Source organism: Penicillium cataractarum, assembly GCF_028827025.1.
Source record: "Penicillium cataractarum strain IBT 29864 chromosome Unknown utg000004l, whole genome shotgun sequence".
NCBI lineage: Eukaryota > Fungi > Ascomycota > Eurotiomycetes > Eurotiales > Aspergillaceae > Penicillium > Penicillium cataractarum.
Genome location: NW_026622740.1, coordinates 1874551 through 1897769, shown reverse-complemented (window position 1 = coordinate 1897769; position 23219 = coordinate 1874551). Strand labels below are relative to the sequence as shown.

General features: G+C 52.6%; 8 protein-coding genes across 8 annotated transcripts; 4 read left to right on the top strand and 4 right to left on the bottom strand.

The window, feature by feature from the left end:
* Positions 1–578: 578 nt before the first annotated feature.
* On the bottom strand, positions 579–2653 carry N7496_005237 (uncharacterized protein; the record flags this gene model as incomplete). Its single annotated transcript, XM_056698166.1, has 2 exons — positions 579–1962; positions 2022–2653. The coding sequence occupies 2 exons, from the start codon at positions 2651–2653 to the stop codon at positions 579–581; spliced, it is 2016 nt and encodes a 671-aa protein (XP_056556691.1).
* A 908-nt stretch (positions 2654–3561) lies between these two features.
* N7496_005236 (putative RNA binding protein Rnp24) lies at positions 3562–4701 on the bottom strand (the record flags this gene model as incomplete). Its single annotated transcript, XM_056698165.1, has 1 exon — positions 3562–4701. One exon carries the CDS (start codon positions 4699–4701, stop codon positions 3562–3564), a length of 1140 nt encoding a protein of 379 aa, XP_056556690.1.
* Positions 4702–4981: 280 nt separating this feature from the next.
* Positions 4982–6101, top strand: N7496_005235 (uncharacterized protein; the record flags this gene model as incomplete). The annotated part of the gene is made up of 3 exons (XM_056698164.1): positions 4982–5076; positions 5133–5249; positions 5312–6101. 3 exons carry the CDS (start codon positions 4982–4984, stop codon positions 6099–6101), a joined length of 1002 nt encoding a protein of 333 aa, XP_056556689.1.
* A 578-nt stretch (positions 6102–6679) lies between these two features.
* N7496_005234 (exosome non-catalytic core subunit RRP4) lies at positions 6680–7966 on the top strand (the record flags this gene model as incomplete). Its single annotated transcript, XM_056698163.1, has 2 exons — positions 6680–6885; positions 7015–7966. 2 exons carry the CDS (start codon positions 6680–6682, stop codon positions 7964–7966), a joined length of 1158 nt encoding a protein of 385 aa, XP_056556688.1.
* A 690-nt stretch (positions 7967–8656) lies between these two features.
* On the top strand, positions 8657–10267 carry N7496_005233 (IFRD domain-containing protein; the record flags this gene model as incomplete). The annotated part of the gene is made up of 2 exons (XM_056698162.1): positions 8657–8847; positions 9013–10267. 2 exons carry the CDS (start codon positions 8657–8659, stop codon positions 10265–10267), a joined length of 1446 nt encoding a protein of 481 aa, XP_056556687.1.
* A 1771-nt stretch (positions 10268–12038) lies between these two features.
* N7496_005232 (oxysterol-binding protein related protein OSH3) lies at positions 12039–14965 on the bottom strand (the record flags this gene model as incomplete). The annotated part of the gene is made up of 2 exons (XM_056698161.1): positions 12039–14855; positions 14930–14965. The coding sequence occupies 2 exons, from the start codon at positions 14963–14965 to the stop codon at positions 12039–12041; spliced, it is 2853 nt and encodes a 950-aa protein (XP_056556686.1).
* Positions 14966–15797: 832 nt separating this feature from the next.
* spt6 (chromatin-remodeling histone chaperone SPT6) lies at positions 15798–20302 on the bottom strand (the record flags this gene model as incomplete). Its single annotated transcript, XM_056698160.1, has 4 exons — positions 15798–16042; positions 16104–19764; positions 19890–20057; positions 20126–20302. The coding sequence occupies 4 exons, from the start codon at positions 20300–20302 to the stop codon at positions 15798–15800; spliced, it is 4251 nt and encodes a 1416-aa protein (XP_056556685.1).
* A 976-nt stretch (positions 20303–21278) lies between these two features.
* On the top strand, positions 21279–23182 carry ste7 (MAP kinase kinase Ste7; the record flags this gene model as incomplete). The annotated part of the gene is made up of 4 exons (XM_056698159.1): positions 21279–21566; positions 21631–21788; positions 21861–22401; positions 22472–23182. 4 exons carry the CDS (start codon positions 21279–21281, stop codon positions 23180–23182), a joined length of 1698 nt encoding a protein of 565 aa, XP_056556684.1.
* Positions 23183–23219: the final 37 nt, after the last annotated feature.

Below are 23219 nucleotides of genomic sequence, written 5' to 3'. Positions count from 1 at the left end.
GCAGTCACGCAGTGTATGCCGGGAAAAGGAACTCAAACATACTGTATACACTATACAAGTAGATAGGGTATCCTCCCCATCTATATGCCTACATTAATTACATGATCACAGAATTATACGGTTACAAGCACAGGAACACGAGTAAACTGCAGTAGGATACTTTTTGTTGGTATTTCGTAGCCCCGTGTCATCGAAGAAATGAGGTCATGCAACAGGGCCTAGATCATGCAAAGTGGTCAAAGAGAGATGAGGGGGGCAAAGGAGGAGCTGGGCGGGTTTTGCGGGGACATCAAAAATGAGGGGGGAAGAACGCTCAAATGCATCCGAATAATCCAAGTCTAACGTGACGGGCAGAAAAAAGAAAGATATCAAAAAAAGAAAAGAAGCGAAAATAGAAAAGAAGAAAGAAGAAAAATTAAGGGGAACAAAAGACGGAGAGGAACCAAGAAAATAAGATGGGAGAAAATAAAAAGGAACAAGGGAGGAAAAAAGGGACCATGCTCCATTGGAAGAACAGAAAAGACGTGTGTCATCCATCAGCGAACTGAAACCAGTCCAGATCAGTTAAGTCAGTCCAATCACTGAGGTCCATAGTACATGCCTCCCCCGGCCCCAGGTGGTTGTGGGTAGTAATACGTGGTACCAGGAGGCGTCATCATACCTCCCATGCCCACAACTCCTCCAGGCCCCTGCCCCGGACCTTGACCCCCATAATTAGTGCCAGGGTACATCTGGTTGGCATCATAGAAGTACACCGTGCCACCCGATTCATGGGCAACGGTACCGGGCTGAGAAGGCTGCTCTCCCGATGACGAGGAGGGAACAACGTAAGGCATAGGTTGTTGACCCGGAGGGAAATTAGGCATCGAAACACCAGGTCCCATCGGTCCATTGTACGGGGCATACTCAGGACCAGATCCTGGATAGTACATGGCGCCAGGAGGGTAGCCTGGGTAATAGCCTGGCGGTTGGTAGCCGTATGGTTGGAAAGGCTGGGCGTGGATTGCCCGCTCGGGAATCTGCGAAAGCGGAGTTCCTGAAGCCTGGCTCGGCGGGCCCTGCACCATCTGCTCTTGACCAGGTCCAGCAACGGGCATGGGAACCTGGTGGTGGAATGGTTGTTCCTGCTGAGGCTGGGGTGGGTTGAATGGGAAGCTGGCCGGGCTCTCGATATCGGCCACGGAGACAGCCTTTTGAGGACGGGGTTGATGCATGGGGATAGGTGCCGGGCGACTTTCACGATAGGCAAAGTGCGGGAATTGCATAGGTGGCATAGCTCCTGGTGGCATTCCCGCACCAGGCCCGGTCGGGGGCATACCAACGGGAGGACGCGGCGGAGGAGGCAGACGAACGACGGGCTTGCTTGTATCGGGAACAACCATGGCTGGCCGCGAGTACACCGAACCTGCCGGCGACGGATAGCCATCCTGGGAGACCGACATTCCAAGCGAGGACCTTCTGCTGACACTGAGAACGCTAGGGGTGTAGGTGTTGTAATAGCTGGGTCGTCGGCCGGGGTAGAAACCACCGCCTCGGCCCCGGCCTCGGTAGCCTTGTTGATTCGGTCGCAATGCACGGGGAATAAAGATGAAGGAACGCTCAATAGAGGGGAAAATATAGCGAGGAGGCTGGCCAGGAAGCGAGATTCGCACCGGTTTGTCACGGCGCAAGGGAGGACGATGTTGGGGGAGGCGAGTATGCTGCTTTTTAGGCACTGCGGGGAACGACTTTGGCTGTGTCATGCCTGGCAGGAAAACAACGACGGGAACATTGCCGATCAAGGTAGTGCTAGAGAACGAACGATTCGGAGGGTCAGATCGAGGGGCGGTCGGCACATTCTGAACCGATGGATATGGTCCAGCTGTGGTGGAGGCCTGCTTGGGCGCGGGGTGCTCTCCGGCCACTGTCTCATGGAGGTCGTGTGTCCACTGTCCTTCACTTGCGTCCTTGGAGGTAGAGTTTCTAGAAACAAATCAGCAAAATATCCACACAGGTCATATATGAAGCTAGGTAGCCCGTACTTGCGAGAATTCCCATCCACGATGAGACCGACGGGCCTGGACTTTCCCTTGTTGAAGGCACGGTGACTATTCGATCCAGCCTCTGACGTCCGCTTGTCGTGTAAGAAGAAACTGCCTCGGGTGGGTACAAATGCCGGGTTCTGCTCTCGCTCCTTCACGTATTTCTCATGCTCTCGGCGCTTCCTCGCAGCTAGGGTCTCCCGTTTCGGTTCCGTGGGCGGAGCAGACGGTGTCCGGCCCGTCTGAAGGTCTCGCTGCTCCTCCATCTGGTCGAAGCTGATCTCATCGCCATCGTCAGATAGTTTAAGCCCGTTCAACATCGCTTCCGTGTCGGAGACAGTCATCTTCAGTCCGGGCTTTCTGGGGGTTGTAGAGCTGTGTTGGTCTGTCTGGTTTGGGTTCCGGCCGTTGGTCTTTCCACCGTTGAGCTTGTCCGTGTCCAGCGTGGTCGAAGCTTCTCCGTCACTTTCGCTAACTTCTCCATCGGCATCTTCATCTTCCTGGTGACTGTCGACCGAGCCCTCACTCAAGGAGTCATCGTCCACTTCTCCAAACTGTGAGCCCTCGTCCTCGCCCTCATCGTCCCGTCTCTTCCTACGGCTTGCCCCGATGTGGCGTCGAGCGGGAGCCATGGTCTCGATTTGAACGGGAAGGCCTTGAAGAGGTCGAAGATCAGCCCTATTGGTGCTGAGTTGGCGTCAGGGCCAGCCAACCAGGAAGGGATGGGCAAGAAGGCAGTGCGGCGAAGTGTAGTGGGCGTAACAGCAAGGTGATGATCAAATGACGGGATCAGAGGGAAGAAATTGAAGAATATTGTTTCAAAAGGCACCTCACCAGGATGATGGAGTGAAGAGAAGGAAAAGAGCAAGGGGGATGAGAGAAGGAGATGCAAGCCGGGCGAGATGTGAAGCAGATATTCCACGAAAGGGCATGACATCGCAAAGAGACGTCACCCCCAATCGGGCTAGCTTAGGGCGGTGAGGGGGTTTCTGCCCGACCAGTCTAGATCTACATGTTTCGTCTTACTTTTCTTAGACAAAAACAAAGCTGCTTTGTTTCTACAGAACCATTTCGGAGTGAGCCCGACTGTGCCTTTTTGTTTCTCAAAGCATGACCGGAACTCACCATATGGTTCATGTAGGCTGATGTACCCGTTCCCGAAATAAATTGCAGTTGTGGATCGTGAGTTTACTAGCGCATGCGACACCCTTGATTGATAACGCTTATGGCGCATGCAAGGACGAACAACTTCAAATCATACACACAATAAAACACAAATTCTTTTTTTACCGAGGGGTATCTGTGAGCTCAATGAGTAGCCCTAATGGAATCATGATGAATATCGATGCCACGTCAACAGAACTGTACACCGCATAGCAGATCGTTGCTTTATAGAGTCTCTAAACACATCTGAAGACGCCTGCAGTAGAACTGCAATGAACCAGCAAAAAAAAGTACATAATGAAAACAATATTTTCCAACGAGCCAAAGTCCCATGGATGGTCCAGCAAAAGATTCGAAAAAAATGCTAGTCACACATTTAGTCAAAGGTGACCTTCTTACCCTGGGCTTCAACGATGGCACCACTGAGTCGTTGCACAGTCTCCTTGGAGTATCGTGACTCGTCAATGGATGGCCGCCTTTGCTTGCGGACTCGGGGCTGCTCCTCGGATGGCTCAGCTCCCTCCTCGGTGATTGCTGGTTGGCCATTCTTCTTTCCTTCGCCATCCTTGCCAAAGCGCTTCTTGTATCGTGTTGTCGCGTCCTCGGCAAACTCCATTCTCATTCGGCGACCCAGAAGCTGATTCACCCAGATCCGGCGCTGGAAAGGCTTCTTCGACTTCTTCTTGGACTTTTTCTTTGGCTTCTTGCTCTCTTCATCCGAGTCGGAGCTGTCACTGGACTCCTCTTCCTCTTCCTCTTCTTCTTCATCATCCTCCTTCTCCATCACGAAGCCTCTCACCGCTGCTTCCGCGGATGCAATTTCTTCAAACTCCACCCAAGCATACCCCTTGCATTTTCCTGTGTCCTGGAAGGTCGCCATATGCACATTGGTCACTGGTCCACATCGGGCGAAATGCTCCTCGAGAGACTCTTTCGTAACGTCGAAGCTGAGGTTGCCCACAAAGATACGCTTGGAGGGAGGATGGCCGGGCTTGGCCGCGGTGGCAGCGTTGGCCTGCTCCGCAGTCTTTTCGGGCCGACCTTCGAAGCTGTTCGCATTCTTGATCAGCACGCGGCGACCGGTAAGCAATTGCTCGCTCAGGCCAATTGCCTCCTCCAGAGCCTTCTCGGTGGAAAAGTCGACGTAGGCAAAGCCCTTGTTCTGAGGACGCCCGAATTTCTCGGGGCCCTTGGGCATGTGGACTCGTGTAATCGTATCATTGTCGAAGGAGCAGTTGTCGATGAAGAATTGGCGCAGGTCGTCCTTGGTGGTGTTGAAGGACAAATTGCCGATCCAGACTCCATACTGAGAGCGCTTTTCGGCAGCGTCTTTAGATTCGGTCTTCTCAGTCTTGGGCTTATCGGTATCCTTGGCCTCTCCCTCAGACTTCTTCTCCTTCTTTGCCTTTCTTAGGGCCTTTTTCGATGGCGGCTCCGGCGCAGAAATATCAATCTCGAGTTCGGGGCCGTCTTGAAGCTTGCGCTTCTTCTGGCTTGGGTCGGCGACTTCAGTCATGGTGGCTTTCTTTCGGCGAAATCCGTACCAGTGGGAAATTGGCAGGGAATTTGTCGAGGATTTTGAACGGTTCAAAAAAAAATTGCACTTTACAGAGATCTCCGGGTCGCCGCTAATCAATTTTTTACGGCGGCCGGGAGATACTAATCGCGCAAGCCTGACAGCCCGTGCTTGGCGCGCGCCTTCCAACTTGCCCCGGCCCTTCCTTTCCCTCAAAGCCTCAACAGCTTCATCCCCTCCCGACAGCTTCCATCTTGCCATCTACGATCCAATTTTCGCCATGGCAGACGAAACGACCGATTCCAAGCCCGTCTCGGAGACTTTGCCCGATGCCCCAGAAGCTGCCCCTGCTAAGCAGTCGGTGCACTCTTTCAAGTACGACGTCCTGACAGCATTGATCCCTAATTCTCTGGCTAAACTGTGGTTTCTAGGAAGAAATATGCCAAGTTGAAAATGAAATTCACCAAGCAAGAGCTGGAAAGCGAGGCTTTGATCCGCGAAGAGCTCCGCATCGAAGACCTTTCCAAGCGCATTCAAGAACAGAACGAGTAAGCTCATCTCATGTTCATGTTTTAGATTCATTTTGAGTAGAGTGCTAACTCAACTGCAGCCAATTGCTTGAAATTCTCCTCGAGTTCAACGACAGTCTCCATGTATCCCCATCTCTACGATACGACTTGACCATGCCCGACGATGCCACTTTCCTTCCACCCGCCGAACAAGAGATCGCGCCCCTGATCAATGACGCGACTCTCGCCCGAACCGCATTGAAGGAGGCCAAATCCGAGTTAGCCAACGGCAACCTCTCTACAAGTGCTTATCGACAGGTAGAAGAGAGCGTGAAGCGGAACAAGGACTTTGTTCCGGCGATGCAGTACCGTAAATTGATTCAAGTCCCCCACACCTCAGCCGGTGCTCCAGATCAAGAACAAGGATCCAATGGTGTCAGGCGCACGCTCGGGTATCTCACACCCGAGCGTGAGACAGAATACTATCTAGCACTGGATGCCAAACTAGGCGATGAGACGGCCATATCGCAAGTCGCGCGTATCCCCGACCCACCCACATTTGCCGAGCGAGAGCGAGAGGCTGTTCTGCGGAATCCCGCCTCAGTGTATAACTGGCTGCGACGCAATCAACCGCAGGCCCTGCAGGATCACGAGGTTGCATCGGAGAAGTCCACGTCACGCCCATCTAACGCGCGCTCCTCGAAGCGAGCCCCTGCACAGCGCAAGGAAGAGGAGGCCTTTGATGAGGATGGGATGGAAGTGGAACCTACACCGAAGAACAAGCGTAAGCGTGATGAGGATTCCGGGTACCGGCCCAAGGGAGGCAACAACCGTTCAAAGAAAAAGAAGGATGAGCCTACTGCTGCCAAGAGCAATGCTAAGAAGGCATGAACAGCATCAGCTTGTGGTGACGTGTCTCTTCTTCTTTCATTTTCGATTTTGATGTATTAATATGGCATGTGCATTGGCTTTTTACTGGACTGGGTATACGATATGAATATCAACAGATGAGTGTTTTAGAGAACAGAATCTTTCAAATCTCAATTGTGAACATTCCATGGTAGAAGGAAATAGTCCAGTCCAGATATAAACTACTATAGAGGGGGTATCAGCAAATTATTGTGGCAATTACTACGTATAGCCTAGACACGAAAGGTGGACTAGCCGTTGATGGAACCGTCTATTGCTGTAATCAATCATATTGGGAGTACAGCTCCGTTTACTGAAATAAAGCTCCAAAGCAATATATTCTGTATCTTCTCTGTCCAACTTACCTTGTTTTGGATCAGCTAATTCTAGTTTCAAAGTCAACAGCTCATTTTTATTCCAAGTTCGAATTCCAAGTTTAGTATACTTGGGCTCATAGTGGGGACGGTCACGTGAATACAAGAAAGTCTCGGACTTTATCCAGCACCTTCATATCCTCTCCGATACACATTTTCCTCCCAATCGACACATAACCCTACACGATGGGAATCATAATTCTTCCTCCCGTGGTGGAGGATATCGTTCCTCGCCATGAAGAATCCGACGACTCCATGTCCGTCGACTCGGACGAAGACGTTGAAATGAGCGGCGTGCGGTCACCGAAGCGGGCCCGCATAGGAAATGAGACTGTGTCGACAGGCGTCGTCACGCCAGGTGAAGTGGTCACAGACGATCCGCAATGGATGAGGTTAGTAGTTCGAACCCGGCGCAGAGGCTCTTCGCAGCTTTACAACCTGCGATCGCCCATTCTGAGCTAGACCTTGGCCCCGTCAATCTAGATACTAGAATTTCTACAACAGGGCTAACCCATTCGCAGAGGCCATGGCACATACGTGACCCCCCTCTCAACCTCAATTATCGCCACTGTCGCCGGTACAGTTCAAAAAACCAACAAGCTCCTCTCCGTCCACCCCCTACGCGCCCGCTACACACCCGAGATCGGTGATCTCGTCGTGGGCCGCATCGTCGAAGTCCAGTCCAAGCGGTGGAAGGTCGATGTCGCCGCTCCACTCCTCGCCCAGCTCCCTCTCTCCGCTATCAACTTGCCCGGTGGTATCCTTCGGCGACGAACAAGCTCCGACGAGCTGCAGATCCGGACCTTCTTCAGCGAGGGCGACCTGGTGGTTGCAGAGGTGCAGAGCGTGCACCAAGACGGCTCAGCCTCGCTTCACACTCGCTCGCTGAAGTACGGTAAGCTGCGGAATGGCGTCTTCCTCGCCGTGACGGGCACCGGTGGTAGCGGGGCGTCTAGCTCTACCACGAAGGGCGGCGTGGGTGCTGGAGCCTTGCGACCTGGAGCTGGCAGTGGAATGGGTGGTGTTGTGCGATCACGGCGACAGGTGTGGACGGTTAACACGCATAATGGCGGCGGTGATGTGGACGTTATTCTTGGAGTGAATGGGTACATTTGGATTTCGAAGCATGCCGATGGTGCGGCTGCGGCCTCGTCGGCTACGGAGAACGTGTCTATCACGCGCATGGAAGAGATGGTTTCCACATCGATTTACTCCAGCCAGAATGATGTGATCGCACCACAGACCCGCCGGGAAATCGCTCGGTTGGCACAGTGTATCCAGGTCCTGGTACAAGGAGGTGTCCGTGTGGATGAGGAGACGGTCATGGATGCCTACGAGGCCAGTTTGCAGGTGGATCTAGAGGTGGGCGATGATGACGATGAGGATGAGGAGACGAGGCATGAAGGACGGGAATACTTGGAGGGTGCCAAGTCACGGCGTATCTTGGAGCTGGTCGTTAAACGGGTTGGCTAGGAGCTGGCCCTTTGATTGATTCCATGTATGATTACGACGGAGTTGGTGATACCCCTCGAAAAACAAGATTCGATTGAATACGAGTAATCTACAGTATGAACATGGACTGTAAAAACTCCGACCAGATAATGCTTGCCATATGTGCAGATCAACTGTAAGTATCATTGATTCTCTGGAACGGGCATTTTATAGTTTCGGCTTGTGATCCCCGCACTGTCAATACGGTACAAATACACGGGACAACTGGTGAACCGCGGTTTCTGCCCGAGTCCAAGGAGAAGGTACTTTCGGTATGGACTACAATATCAAATACGGTATAAGTAAAGTATGGTAATCCTGGTAACCAAACTCCATCCATTAATCATCTCGTCCATTATTGGCAGTCGTCCTTCCCTTGGGCTCTTTGATCTTTCCTTTCCTTCCTTTTCCTCCATCCTCTCTCTCTCATCCCTCGAGACCACCCCATGTTTCTCCTGCAAGACGATGTGCTATCTTACTCTCTCCATCGCCAGATTTCCTTTCGTCAGAGCTCCATTCCAATAGGATAAATTCGCCACCTGATTTCATCCTCTCTAACTTTCTTTCTTTCAAACCACTCTCGAGCTCGAGGCTTAAGCCCTCAGTCAAACTTCCATCTCTCTCAACTTCTCAAAACTCAACCTCCACAACCTCTTATCCCTCTCTTTCACCATGCCCGATCTTCGTCGCCAAATCTTCGAGAGCGGCAAGACCGTCTCGCGGAAGGCTGCTTCTCGAGAGGCCTCCCGCACTAACTCCCGCGCAAGCTCCAAGCAAACCTCTCGCCAGTCCTCGCGAAATGCGAGTCGTCAGGCATCCGATGATGAGGACTCGGGCTTCCTATCTGATGACACTGCTCTGAGGTGAGTCTTAACTCTGTTTCATTACTTGTTAGCTTCATTTGTGTGTCGCTTTATCTTTTTTTTGTGCATTTCAAGTTCATCCCTCATGGTCCCACCCGTGGCGGGATGATGTCACCGGTTTCTTTTTTTCTGATCGAACTAGCACTGACCACTTCCAAACTATAGTATCGGCTCTCTCGACGACGAGAATCCCGAGACTGAAAATGTCGACTGGCCCCAGGAGCTGTCCGACCGTATGGCCGAGATCCTCGATCGCAAGCGAAGCAGCGTTCAGGGCCGCGAAGAGGCGCTCGCTGCATTCTGCCGTCTGATCAAGTACCACTATGCAGAGGAAGAGACTCGCCCCCACATCACCGATCTGCTGAGTGCATTCGCACGGAGCATTCGCAGCGAGTCTAGCACTCGCGAGACGACCTTGGCTCTCCGTGCAATTGAGCTGCTGGTAATTACCTCGTGTGATGATAAGATCTACGAGAATGCTGAGCCACTGCTCACCCGCTGCATTCGCGACTCGACTTCTAATGCGGTCAAAGCGGCTGCGATCTACTGCCTCGGCGCATGCACGAATTTTGGCGGCGCAGGCGAGGAAGGAATCCTCGAGCAGATGACGTTCCTTTTGGATATCATCGCTTCGGACGGACAGTCCATCGACGCTAATGATGACCCAATCAGCGTCACCGCTGCCCTTCACGTTTGGGGCTTCCTCCTCTCGGAAGTCGATGACTTTGAAAGCGAGAGTGAAGAAGCTGTTCAAATCTTCATCGACCAGCTCGACAGCAGCGACTCGGGCGTTCAGATCGCCGCGGGTGAGAACATTGCCCTCCTCTATGAGAAGAGCTACACACCTCAAGAGGACGATGATGACGAGGATAGCGAGGAAGAGGAAGAGGGTGATGAACATGCCAACATCCATCCTTCTGGTGGGCGTAAGCTGATCAAGCGGTACAACGCCTACCACAATACCCCGGAGCTGGAACGCCAACTTGCCAGCCTAGCGACCGTGCACTCGAAGCGCATCAGCAAGCGAGACAAGAAGTCGCTGCACGGAAACTTCGCCTCAATCTTGACCACGGTCGAGAACCCTCGTCGCGGACCGCGATACAACATGGCCATCGACCAGGACACCAACCGACACTACGGCAGCACCCTGACCGTCAAGATCGGCCGCCACGGGATCATGACTATCGACCGGTGGTGGAAGTGGGTGCGATTGCAGTCACTGCGTCGAATCCTGCAAGGTGGTTTCGCCGAGCATTATTTCCAGGGTAATAGGGCTGTCCTGGAGAATTTGCCGGTCATGATGCGTACAATGGCCGAGGCTAGCGGATCGGATGATCGTCAGACAGCCAGGCGGGCGGCTAGGATGCGCAATTCTAAGCGCTGGGCTGCTCATTCTGATGACGATGTGGATATGGAGTGACAGTCTGCTTTTTTTAAACGTGTCTCGAGGAGGAGGATGATATTTGTTCTTTTGACTTTTTGATACTGGTCTACAGCATGTCTATCTCTACTCTGCACAGGGAAATTCCATACAGTGTTACATACGGTGGTCCCACTCCCAAGACTCGTTTGAATTTACTGCTGTGGTCTTCTTATTTCTCTTGTGATGGCGAGGTCGAAGTTAAGAGCTCTTGTTTATACCGAGTGCAGTATACGATGCAATGAACATGGAGAGAATATTTCTCTCTGTCGATAAAAATCTAATGTTGATCTTTAACTCAATCTAGAAGTAATCGTTGTATCTTCCATAGGGTTTGCTACCTAGTTATTTGAGTAACTCGCAGTAGATTGGAGGAGACCAGGACCTCATCCATATTTCTTGGAGGCCCCTGCGGAGGGTGATAGCGAGGATATATATCGACAGCCACTCCTCTCAAGTACCCTCCCTCTCATCCCAAATAAACCCGGACACAACCATGAAAAAGACCCCTAGCTACTCACAAAAAGGCCTACAAATATCCTTACTAAAATCAGCACTCTCTCAAATAATAAGTACCTTCGTTCCCCGGTACCACATAGAAGTAGAAGGTTCCGGTCGCAACCACCAAGCCTATTAGAAAAGGCATATATAAACCAACAAGTTCACCAGACATCCAATCAAGCAGCTCTATTAGTGTAGTGGTCTAGCACGTGAGATTTTGATTACATCCTATCTCCGATAGCATCGATCTTCTCAAGTCCCAGGTTCGAACCCTGGATGGAGCTTCATTCTTTTGCTTTTTTGTTTTTGTCCCCACCATAGGAGATAGCTCTTCTTGGCGGGGAAAATGAAAATAGACACTGTTTTGCTTTCATCTTATGATTTCTTTTTATCCCAACACTCCCTACTACAAGAGAACATTCTATAGTGACCGAGTCAAAGTTGTTATATTCCTACCGGACTTAGTCGACCCACCCCACGAACCATGACGCTATACACCACTCTCTATCCTCCATGTCGCTCCTTTCGTGTAGTTGGTTATCACGTGGGATTTTGATATTTTCCTCTCCATTAGTCTTCCCAAAACGCAAGTTCGAATCTTGCAAGGAGCTTGGTTTGTTTTTTTGTCGTCTACCGATTCGTACAACGACATCGCTGCAAGGTTGTCAGGCCAGTCTCGGGTGATGTGTTTTTTTGATATGAAAGTGAATATAGTAGGGAATGGGGTAGTAGCTATGTACGTAATCTGTGTGATTGAGTTGTAATAGAAGTGCCGACCGAGTGGATGGTAGCTGGGTTAGACCAAAGGCGCTTCGTGATGGGCGTAGATGAAGCTATGTTTGTATACGCAACGACATGTCTATCATCTAGACTTTGAATCAGGTATAAATTCTTCTGAATCAAGTCGTGTATTGAATAGAATGATAGAGGAAGTATTTTCTAAACCAACCACGTCCTCGGATGGCAGTCTATTTACAAATCCCAATCAAAGATACTAGCAGAGTGATTGATCAAGTGGAGAGATATCTTCTATAGAATCAACACTATACTCTAGATACCCTAGAATAGAAGCAGGGCCAAACACTATAACCCTCCCCAACGGAGGGTCCAAGAGAAATGCAGAATCCAAGTTTCTGTACAAGCCCTCCCCAGCTTCCCTCACCACCAAAAAACCAAAATATCCAAGATCCAAAAATGGGGGGAATGGGGGGAATAAAAAAAAACACAAAAACCAAACATATACACATCTACCAAGTCCAGTCCCACCCAATCAACCCTCAAAAACAGGCACAACACCACTCCAACTACCCTTAGCCCTCTCATCCCAATACCCATCCTTCCCACCCTTCAACCGCCAAACAACCTCCCCATCCGAATCCTCACTCACCTTGGTAAACCACCTGGGTGTCCAATTCTCCCCAGCAGCTTCCATTTCCCGTCTCCGGGTACGTTGGCCCTCTTCAAGTTGGACTTTGACTTCCTCCGCGCGATCGAGATCGCCTTCTTCCAAAGCGCGCTGGTCAGGACGCAACCGGGAGTCTGTGACTGGGAGACGGCCCTCTTCGATAGATGTAATTTCGTTCAGGGCTGCGGCGAAGGCTGTGAGACCGTAGTGCTTGGGGGCGCTGGGGACCAAGGGTCCCGCTGTCCAGATGGGTTTGCCGGAGGGACTGCCGTCGCGGGTGAGATTCAGAGAGGCAGGCCATGTACCCGCTAGACCCAGGGCGATGGGCTGATTGTACGAGTCGACGGCGCGGGTGGTGACTTCTTCGCTGCGGCCGGAGAACATGCCGCCGGCCTTGAAGGTAGAGATGGAGCGGTGGCCGGTGGTTTCATTAGCGACGGCTAGTTCACCGACGGGCTCGACGTATTTCTCGCCAGCGATGATGTTCCGCAGGAACGAGGTCGCGGGCGTCCAGCTGAAGCGTTCGCCCGTGGCGTGTAGAGTGATACGCACGCGACCCTCTGTCGTGATTTCGGCAGATTTGCCCCAGAATTTCTGGCTGGGCATTGGGGACTGTGCGAGACTCCATTCGCGGCTATCGGCTTGGTAGGCGAGTTGGACGGGTCGGTGGGAGACCTTTTCTGCGATGAAGCGGAAGCCTTGGTCTTCGCGGATAAGCTCGTAGGTTTCGCCGAGCATAGGGTTGAAGGGTTTGCGGATGGAACGCTCGCGGACACGGTTGCTGGATAGCGAGGAGAGGGCGAATGCAGTAACGTACATGAGTCGTTCGACGGGGTCAGAGGATTGGGCTGCTTGGTCTAGGAGGGAGGAGTATTCTAGGATCTCTGCGGCACGCTGGAGTAAAGATAGAGGCTCGTTTGCAGAGACTGGCATGGATATCGTAGACAAATCCTTGCCGACGTTCTTGCGTAGGAAGCCGATCAAACTGGGAGGCAGGACCGTCGGTGCTGCGATGTTCTGACGGCGACGAATCTTGTCAAGAGGTAATGGTGCGAGAGATTTCGGACGAGCTGGGAACAAGGGAGAAGCACTACTGGTGTCGTGCGGAGTCGTAGCCTCAGTCTCATCTTCGCTGTCTGAAGGTGCATCATCTTCTACGTTCTCGGCAGCGTCCACAGCCTCTTCGTCGCTGTCCTGGATAGTCAAAAGAGGTGACGCCGCACCTCCATCCATAGCATCGAAGAATTCCTGCGAGATATCCGACTCCATACTCTTCCGAGGAACGATAGTAGACCGTGGCGGGTGTCGGTGTCGGCGCTGTTTACTCTCAGCAATGAGCGTCGAGAACTCAGACACCGCGTGATCCAGATCACGCAGCACGGCCATCAGATTGTCATGAATCTCATCCATACCATCGGCATGACTAGCAATGCTCGCAGGTCTGCCGGTTCCGTCTGGTTTAGGCACAACTAGCTGGGACGAGCTGGAATTGCTCTGCTCTGGACCGGAGGGCCGTTTAGAGCCAGTCTGCGAGTTCCCACTGGTCTTGCGCTTCCAGAACGGCCGTTTAGGGTCTGAAACAGAGGCATCTTGCCCAGCAGGACCGGGACTCGGCGAACGACCGCGACCCCGTGGCTCGATGGGAGACGGAGCAGGAGATACGATATACTTGGGATCGGTATCCCTAGCCAGACGGCGCACTGCATCTCGCGAACCAGAGATCTTGCTGACCAGCTTCTTAACCTGCGCCCACTCAGCCTCTTCTTCCGGCGAGGGGTGTCCCGGAGTAGTCAGGCGCAGCTGTGGTGGCCCTCCAACAACGGATAGTTCATTCTGGCTCGGCGAGTCCTTAGACGAAGCCTTTTCCAACGCGCGCTTCCAAGACGCAAAGTCCTGATCATTGCTCGCACGAAGATGCCAAATCTCCGTTCCCGAGTCAATAGAAATCTCGCGTGATTTTTCGTTGGTAGCTACCGCCGCCAACGAGAGCGGAATAGCACCGCGCAGAGCAGACGAGTTGGGGTCATGATAATACGACAACGTCGACGAGGTAAAATCCAACGAGAAGAATCGACGTGCCCAACCCTGGTGTCTCTTCCGCCGACGCTTCTGCAGCAATCCCGTGTGTATCGACGAGTCCGACACTTGCGCGCTCAGGGTAGATTTGCTATTTCCGCGTCGGCGCGTTCGCGGCTGGGGCAGGGAATCGGACGAGCCACCCGCGTGCGAGCGTGCAATGGACGGCGGCGCAGATCCATGCGGTTGCAGACCGGTCGGGTAGGTCAGGAGCACGAGGGTGACGGTTTTGGAGATCTGTTTGGAAAAGGTATTGTCGAAGACGAGCGCGTAATTGCCCGCCTCGCTGGCCGGTACATCGTAAGTGCCCTGGGAGATCCGATCCGCCTCACACTTGCCAATCCACTTGATCGACTTGAGACCAATGGCAGTCAGCTTCTCGATGACGGTGGACTGTTGGTTCCGGGAGGCGCCCGCGTTGGCGGCCGTTGCGGGTAGGTTCTCGGTCGAGTCGGTGCTTTGGGAATCGGAGGCGGGCAGATAGGAGCTCAGACTGGACTGGCCGGGGTGCTTGAAGATTCCAAAGTTCACCGACTTCTTGTGCGGTTGAATACTCCAGGAGATGGTGTGGTTGGCGCTGACGTTGATCCATCGTACAAAGTACGACTGTGGTGGAAGAGAGGATTTGGGATTAGCTTGCGCCGAGATGTTGAGGCGGACCGATTGCGATTGCTCCTTACCTTGCTATGGATCTCCAGCTCCTCCATTGCCGCCATGATTGCGCAGATAGGAGAGAAAAGGTGTCAAGAAGAGCTCCACGAGGAGAACAGCCGTCGCGGTCCGGTGGAGTTGCGGCTGAGGGGGAGGCAAGTGGAACAATGACGGGGCGGGCTGGACAAGGCTGGACAAGGCTGGACAGGACACAGTACTCCGAAATGCCAAAACAAATATATGCTAACGACTAGATAAATAGAAAGGACATATATTTACATAAGTATATGGGAAAGACGAAAACATTCGGACATCAATAGTCCAAGGCTCCGGGGCTCGGCGGAACGGTTCAAATGGGCCAGTCCCGAGGCCAATCGATGGTTCACATGTAGTCCGTAGTCTAGTAGTCTAGTCCTACTGGCTGTAGTTTACGGTAGTTTTGTAAAGATCGTCCTGCTTATGCTTCCCCGGTAGGATCCATGGCCCCGCGCTAGTCTCTGCCCTACAACCAAGAACTACCGAATATTATTTACTTGTATGACTGTAGACCTATAAACAATACACTCCTCTACTCAGCAATATCCATAAAATGCTCTTATTTGGTTAAACTTCCTAATGGTTACAGAAATGCCCAATGCTCCCCCCCCCCAAACGACCAGAAGGTGTATCGAATTAAAGGCAGAAAAAAAAAGAGAATGAAAAAGGGGAGGGCAGAGACATCCAAGAGATCGAAGAAAAAACAATGCTAATATGCCCATCTGATGTTTTGTTTCTTTCCTCAAAGCGCTTTTTCCATTTTAATAAAAAACCCACTCCCCAAGCAGACAGAAAAAAAGGGCATTGAAAAAAAAAAGAAATTGAAAATGGTACACTGTACAGGCGGTCTTGTTTCCTCGTTTATCTCCGGCGTTGCATATTGCTGAACATCAACTTGAACCCATTGCACAGGGCTTGCATGTCCGGGTATGGGTTCTTCTGCAACTCGTAACCCTGGGGGATCACCTTGACGGGCCAGTTCTGGAGACGCGAGTGCTCGCCCGCCTTGAAACAAAGGAAGAAGTAGCCGGGGTATTTGGGGTTGATACAGAATGCATAAGCCGAGCGACGAGGGTTGGCCTTGGTGTAAGTCTCAAGCCATTGGTCTAGGAAGGGTAGTTAGTATCAAGTATTCTCCGATGCTAGAACGAGGAAATAAAAACTCACCAGTCTCGGCCTTGCTGACCTCCTTGTACTTCTCGTTCAACACCATCTCGTCGACCTTCTTTGCCATAGCCTTGACGTGGTTGACAATGAGGTCGTCCAGATCACTGTAGCTGTACTTGCCGCCAACGCGCAACACACGACCAACCGAGAACTCGTTCTCCTTGTCCAGCTCGAGAACGTCGATATGCTGGTACACACCTTGCGCCACCTTCCAGGTAACCGCCAGATGATCAGGACCACGAGACGAGGGACGGATGACCACATCGCCACGGCTGCGAGAGCCCAAGTACTCCTCCGCCTGGGTGGAGTTGAATGGCTTGAAGAGCGGGTGCTTGATCACACGCATAGTCTGTCCACCTTGCTGCTCCTTCGCTTGCATGGAATCCCGGTCCTTGCGCTCCTGCACCTCATCCCAATCACCAAAGCCATGATCAGGGACGTTACGAACGGGATTGGTGACCTGGTCCTCACGCAGAGAAACGTTGCAAGTGAAACTCTTGCGGTTCAGGAACATAATCTTGGCGGGCACCGTCTGGTGGGGCGTGTAGACATTTCGCACGGGAAGGTCATAGGGCAACCCAAGTTCAGTCTCTGCGACCAGCGCATCGATTCCACAGTCCAGCTTCGCATCGATATGGTCCTCAAATACCCGCTTAAGTGCAATGGGGACCACCATGCCGGCCTTGAGAGACTCGGGTGTCTCACCGGTAAGCATAGTGAAGACGTCATCAGTGCTGAGGAAAACAAATTGCTTGCGGAGCTCCTCGTAGGGTTGTTGCAATTCTGCGCGGATAGTCTCCAGAGTGGCACGCTTCCGCTGGTTGAGGTTCTTCTCCAGTTGCTCCGCATACTCTTCCAGGATCAGATCGTTGACACGGTCTTGTTGGTCGTCACGGAACAGTTTGCGCACAATGGCACCAGCACCGTTCTCATCAGTCTCAGCCTTGATATCTTCCTCATCTAGCTCCAGAGCATCAGCAGCCATTTTGCGAGCGATATCATAATCTTCAGGATGCACACGGGTGTTGTCCAGCGGGTCCGCATCCGAATCAACACTCTCGAAATCAATGAAAAGGAAGCTGGCACAGTTGCTCCATACTTGAGGAGACATGGCGGGGTACTGTACGTTGAAACCCAACAGCTCTTGACGGTTGTTTACAACGCCCCCGTTCATGTTGACAATCTTCAGCAGGTGAGCCGCCTTTCGCTCACCAAGACCACAAACGTATGGAACGAGGTTTGCAGTCAATGGGTCATTGACGGCGTCATTAAGGTCCACGCCGACCAAGTTAACCATATCGACCAAAGCAGTCTCGAGCTGCTTGATCAGAAGCTCCTGAGACACCAGCTGCTGACCAGGCTTGAATTGAATAGAGACAATATCGCGGCCCAAGGAGGCATACTCCTTGAGAGGGCTTTGCAGATACCGGCCCAGCGCCACACAGTAATGGGTTAACGGCCCAAAGCCAGGGTTGTCATTCTGGGCGCGAGCGCTGTTGTGGTACAACCGAGCAACCTCATCATTGACGATGACAACCTCAAGGCGGTCGCTTACTTCTTCATCGCGATCATCGGTGTAAGGCGCTCCCCGAATGTCCTTCAAGTCGACGAACTCGGTCAGAATCTTATAGAGCCGTCGAGTCTCTGGTGTCATACCGGAGACACCGAGAACATCGGGCTTGCGGCGGTCGATCAAATCCAAGAGAGCAGGTACATCCGCGCCATCCTTAATGCCGCGGGTCTGGTCTCCCACAGATAGATCTGAGAATTTGCCATTTTCGAGAACACGACCATCTTCCTCGATGTAGGCCCAGTGGATGGGGTCTCGGCCAATAACGCCAGTTCCAACAGACAACGTGAGAACCCGTGGTACTGTGCCCAGAACCATACCCTTTGGCTTGTAAGGAGACTGGTCCAACCGTTGCGAGAACGCCTCACGGCACTCCTTGGCCACATGGTTCTCGCACTCTTGTCGAATGTTCTCCTTCACACTGCGATTGATTAAACGCTCCAGTTTGCTGAGTGCCAGATCCAGCACGTCCCGACGAAGACGGTTCCATGCGTCCGCAACTTCCGAGTAGTTATCAGACTCGATATCGGCATACATGCGCTGCTTGAACTGGTCGAAGTTCTCAAAGCGAACCTTCACTTCCACCAGATTTTCTTCTTCGGCCTTAAGCATTCGCAGGAACATTTCAGGTCGACGCGCAATATCGCTGAGCTGCTGGTTCCGCAAGTACTTGAATTCGTAGTATGGGTGTTGCTCATCAATTCGGCGCAAACCCTTTTCAGTGCGGAAGCAGTCTACCACACCATTCATGTAGTATGCCTGCCGGAGGACCTTGCGCATCTTGGGGCTCAGCACGAGTTCCTCGGCAAACATAGACTTGGCGGCCTTGAGGACCTGATCAGAGTTGGAGAAGTCGGTATCCACGAATTGATCAGCCAGCTCCTCCGGCCGCTCACTGGGATCCTCGGTATATTGTCGGCGGCCCTCCTTGGAGGCATTTTGAGCAAATGCATCGGCAGTGAGACCGAAAGCACGGACAAGGCTGTATGCATTTCCATTCCGGACTCGTTCGAAGAACGTCTTGCTGCTGGCCTTGCGTCGTTGGGTTTCTCCATTGGCATCGCCATTAACGGCGGACAGGTCACGGAGCTGAGAAGCATATTGGAAATGAATGTAGTCCTGCACATCCTGAAGCTCCTCCATGGATGTTGCTGCAACCAGTAGGTCATCCACGATGGCGTCATTGACGTTGGATAGACTTTGTAGACTGTCGTAGGACTTTTGAATAGTGTTGCGCTTGTCGACCAGCGCACGGAATTTGAGGTCATAGTCGAAGATATCCCACAGATCGGTCATGTTCAGCAGTTTCTCGGCACGGATGTTGTACTGGGCAGACTCATCGTCCGGATTGGCCCCATTGACCGGCTCCTTGACCGCGTGGATCATGTAGTCCTTGCGATGCTGGAAGATGAAAGGAACCTCGTAATCGTCTGTGATCAAAAACTCGAGCATCTTGGACACTGACCGTTGGAATGGCTCACGCAACTCGGGCTCTATGCGCTTCTTGAGCAACATGAGTTGGGAAATCCACACAGCCTCCTCGCGGAATTGGTCCTCCGTCAATGTGACATGGCGATACGGTTCACGAGCAATCTGGTGGCGTTCGGGCTCATCCCGAAGACGGATCTGGTTATCGTCCTCCGTCAACATCTTCTCCGCCAACTGGGACGGCTCGAAGATGTCCTTCAAGTCAAGATGGCGGTCCTCGTCTTGCTTCTCTTCATCTTCCTGCTCTTCAATGTCCAAAGCAAATCTGTAGTCTTCGCCGTCACCAAAGGCAAGGCGCAGATCTTCGACCGCATTCTCATCCAGACCCGCTGCCTCGGTGGCTCCTAGACCCGGCACGGTTGCTCGGACGGGGGCTGCAACTTCAAGGTCATCACGTTCACGTTGTGCCTCCTCGTCGGAGAATGTATCTTCTTCAATGAAATCGTCCATCTCATCGTGTCTGCGTCCACCGCGGTGGCTGGGTCGGCTGTATTGGGGTGCCGCTTCCTCCTCCTCGTCGGAATTGAACATGTCGTCGATACCTTGGGACGGGCCGCGGTGGTCGCGATCTCGACCTCGCTTGAGGCGCTTGAATTTGGATTGCTGTTTGCGCCAAATCATTGTTAGCAAAGATATTCATTATCGTAGAGGGTTTGCCGCTCGGTGGACAACCGCCAATTCACGACAGAGTGCAACCCAATGGGAATGGAAGCTTTCAGGTATCGTACATCAGACGTTGTGCCCCGGCTAAGACCTGGGACATGCTCGCCAATCAATTCCAGATCTTCTTCATCGAGATGTTCCTCTTCGCGAGCACGTGGCCGTTTCTTCTCGGACCTGTGCCTGCTGCGCTCTTCAATCTCTTCATCTTCGTCGACAATAAAGCCTTCGCGAACCTATGATTGTTCACCACGGGTTAGTTGCGCCTGAGATTATCGGCCAAAACGACGCAAGCAATACTTACGGCGCGCGCGGCGTCTTCATCGTCGTCCTCGTCTTCATCTTCTTCGCTCGAGTCATCGTAGTGGCGTTCATTGCTCGGCCCGTCGCGGCGATCCTCATCGTAGTCTCCGGAGACCTCCTCGTCATTCTCCTCATCGTCCAGCATGGCCTCACCCTCGACCAGGTCGCGGAGACTCATCGTGGCTGATCGGAAAGCTCCTTCTGCTCGGCGGAGAGTAGAATACTGGGGCTGCGGGGAGGAAAGGGGAAGATTTGCAATGGGTGGCAGATCTAGTACCCAGCAGTACCCGACTCAGGGAGATAGAATGAAGGTTGAGTTGGGGGCAACAGAGAGTCGAGCAAGAGAAGAAAGGACCGGACCACGACCGTCGGCGAAGGAGGACGCGGTGGCGGTGATTGGCCAGTGGGAGCTGCCTTGTGTGGCTGATGAGAGCTAGGCTCAAAGGGGAAGATAATGTGGCTAGTGAATCAAGACCACGTGATGCGTATCAACTGTTGCCTCAGAGAACAGGCATCCTCGTTTCTCTTTCAACTGGTCAACTTCCATTAGTTAATTGAACTTCTAATAATTAACTAGTCACTCGTCAACTAGCAGGGATCGACAAAGACAAAGTCCGAGATATACTTTTTTGACTATATAAATAATCTACAAATTCCAAAAAATACCAAATTATTCTGCGAGGGATTTTCCTTTAGAGTCCTATGGGGTAAAGACTAGTGGAGAAGCAGCAGCACCTGTGTTTCAGTGAGAGTAGAGACACAGAAACCATCGCCATATCTTTTTGGACTTCTCCTAATAATCCAACTTCCCCTGAACTTCGACGCCCAACATCTCTTCATCTTCCCTTCCCCTAATATCTCTTCTTTTGCCGCCGACCGGCATCCTTCGGTATTGTTGGTCCAGTCGATGCGCCCGTAAGGCCCAATCAGCGCCGCCAAGCACACATCGCAAGGTGATATCGGGTTCCCCGCCGCTTAGCTTCGCGCTTCTTTCTTCTCCCATCAGCGTGCTCGCCCGGCCCTGGTCTTGCCTCTTGTCGGCTGCTGTGTCGCTTCGAACCCCTTTTCCCCATATCTTGATACTCTCGTCCGAACTCCGTCCTGTTCCAGATTTCTAAAACCCGCGGCAACTCCCTCTCCCCCCTCTCAGCGTCATGGCGGATCAGTTCAAGGCTCGGACGTTAAAACGGAAGAACGTCAAAGGCCTTGCCCTCAATGCGGCCCCCAAAGCGACTTCAAACCCTTCCGACGGCGACGCCCAGGTCCCTGGCGCCATTGGAAATGTCGACAGCAACCGCACAGATACCCTGGAGATTGGGCTGGAATTCCGGTTGGATCTGCGGAGTGAGGACCTGGTGACGCTGAAGGAGCTCGGCGCCGGTAATGGCGGCACCGTCTCCAAAGTGATGCACGCGTCGACCAAAGTCGTGATGGCTCGAAAGGTGGGCACAAACCTCTCCCCTATAGGATCTACGCTGAAGCCCTGAACTAATCCTATCTTCCCAGGTCATCCGAGTCGACGCCAAAGAGAACGTGCGGAAACAGATTCTACGAGAACTTCGAGTAGGACACGAATGTAACTCGCCAAATATTGTGACCTTCTACGGTGCCTTCCAGAACGAGGCCGGAGACATTGTCTTGTGCATGGAATATATGGATTGCGGGTATGTCGGAGACGGTGATGAAAGGGAAAGAGAGTGCAACTTGAGTGACTGACGCGATATGCACTTGACTAGATCTCTTGATCGTATCTCCAAGGATTTCGGTCCCATTCGAGTGGATGTTCTTGGTAAGATCACCGAATCGGTGCTTGCTGGCCTTTGTTACCTATACGAAACCCACCGCATTATGCATCGCGATATTAAGCCGTCCAACGTTGTCGTCAACTCGCGCGGTCAAATCAAGCTTTGCGATTTCGGCGTTGCAAGTGAGACGGTCAACAATTCTATCGCTGATACCTTTGTCGGTACCTCCACATACATGGCACCTGAGCGAATTCAGGGAGGTGCCTATACGGTCCGTTCGGATGTGTGGAGTGTGGGTTTGACGGTCATGGAGTTGGCCGTTGGACGTTTCCCATTCGATACTTCCGACTCCGCCGCTGGGGACCGGGCTAGTGCCGGCCCTATGGGTATTTTGGATCTGCTCCAGCAGATCGTTCACGAATCCGCTCCTAAGCTACCCAAGAGTGACGCTTTCCCGCCCATTCTGCATGACTTTGTCGGCAAGTGTCTGCTCAAGAAGCCTGAGGAACGGCCAACACCGCGAGAGCTTTACGTATGTGCAATATGCCCTCGAAAAAGCTTTCTGAGACACCTCGAACTAACATTGTGTTCACCCAATACAGGACAAGGATGCCTTCTTGCAAGCAGCTAAGCGCACTCCGGTGGACCTGCAGGAATGGGCTATCAGCATGATGGAGCGACATAACCGCAAGTCCTATCTAGCACCCCCAGCTCCCAAGTCGCTCAAGGAGACCACGAATTCCATATCAAATTCCTCCTCATCACCGGCACCTATGGCCGCACCTCCTGCGCCAGCTCCCAAGCCCGCGCCCATCAGCAAATCCTCGCGCCCTCCTCAATTACAATATCATCCGCAAGCGCAATCGCCATATCATCCCTCCTCGGGCGAAATCCCCCTGAACATTGCCAAAGACTTCCCCACTCCTAACCGCCACTACGCCTCCCAGGCACAGGCTCAACAACACCACTACTACTCCAATTCCAACTCTCGCTCCACACAATCCCCCACTCCTCCGTCTCTGGAACATCTCTCCCTCGAAACCAAGGACGACGAAGCCCGGTACGGCCGTCGCCCAATGCGTCATCTTGGCGACCCCATTTCCGCCGTCGAGGCTCCATCTCGTCCTTTCATGAGCCCGCGCTCCGTAAGCTCACACAATGCCAAGTCTCGCACTAACTTGACCTCAACCACCCTGCCTATCCGAGCTGCTCCTCCGCCCTCACATGCTCCTCCACCTTCACATGCCCCTCCCCCTCCACCCGTCTCGGCTGGTGGGAGCTGGCGCGGCTACCCTGGTCAACCATCATCATGAATGATGAGAGTCGTAGTGAAGTCATGATGCCGATATG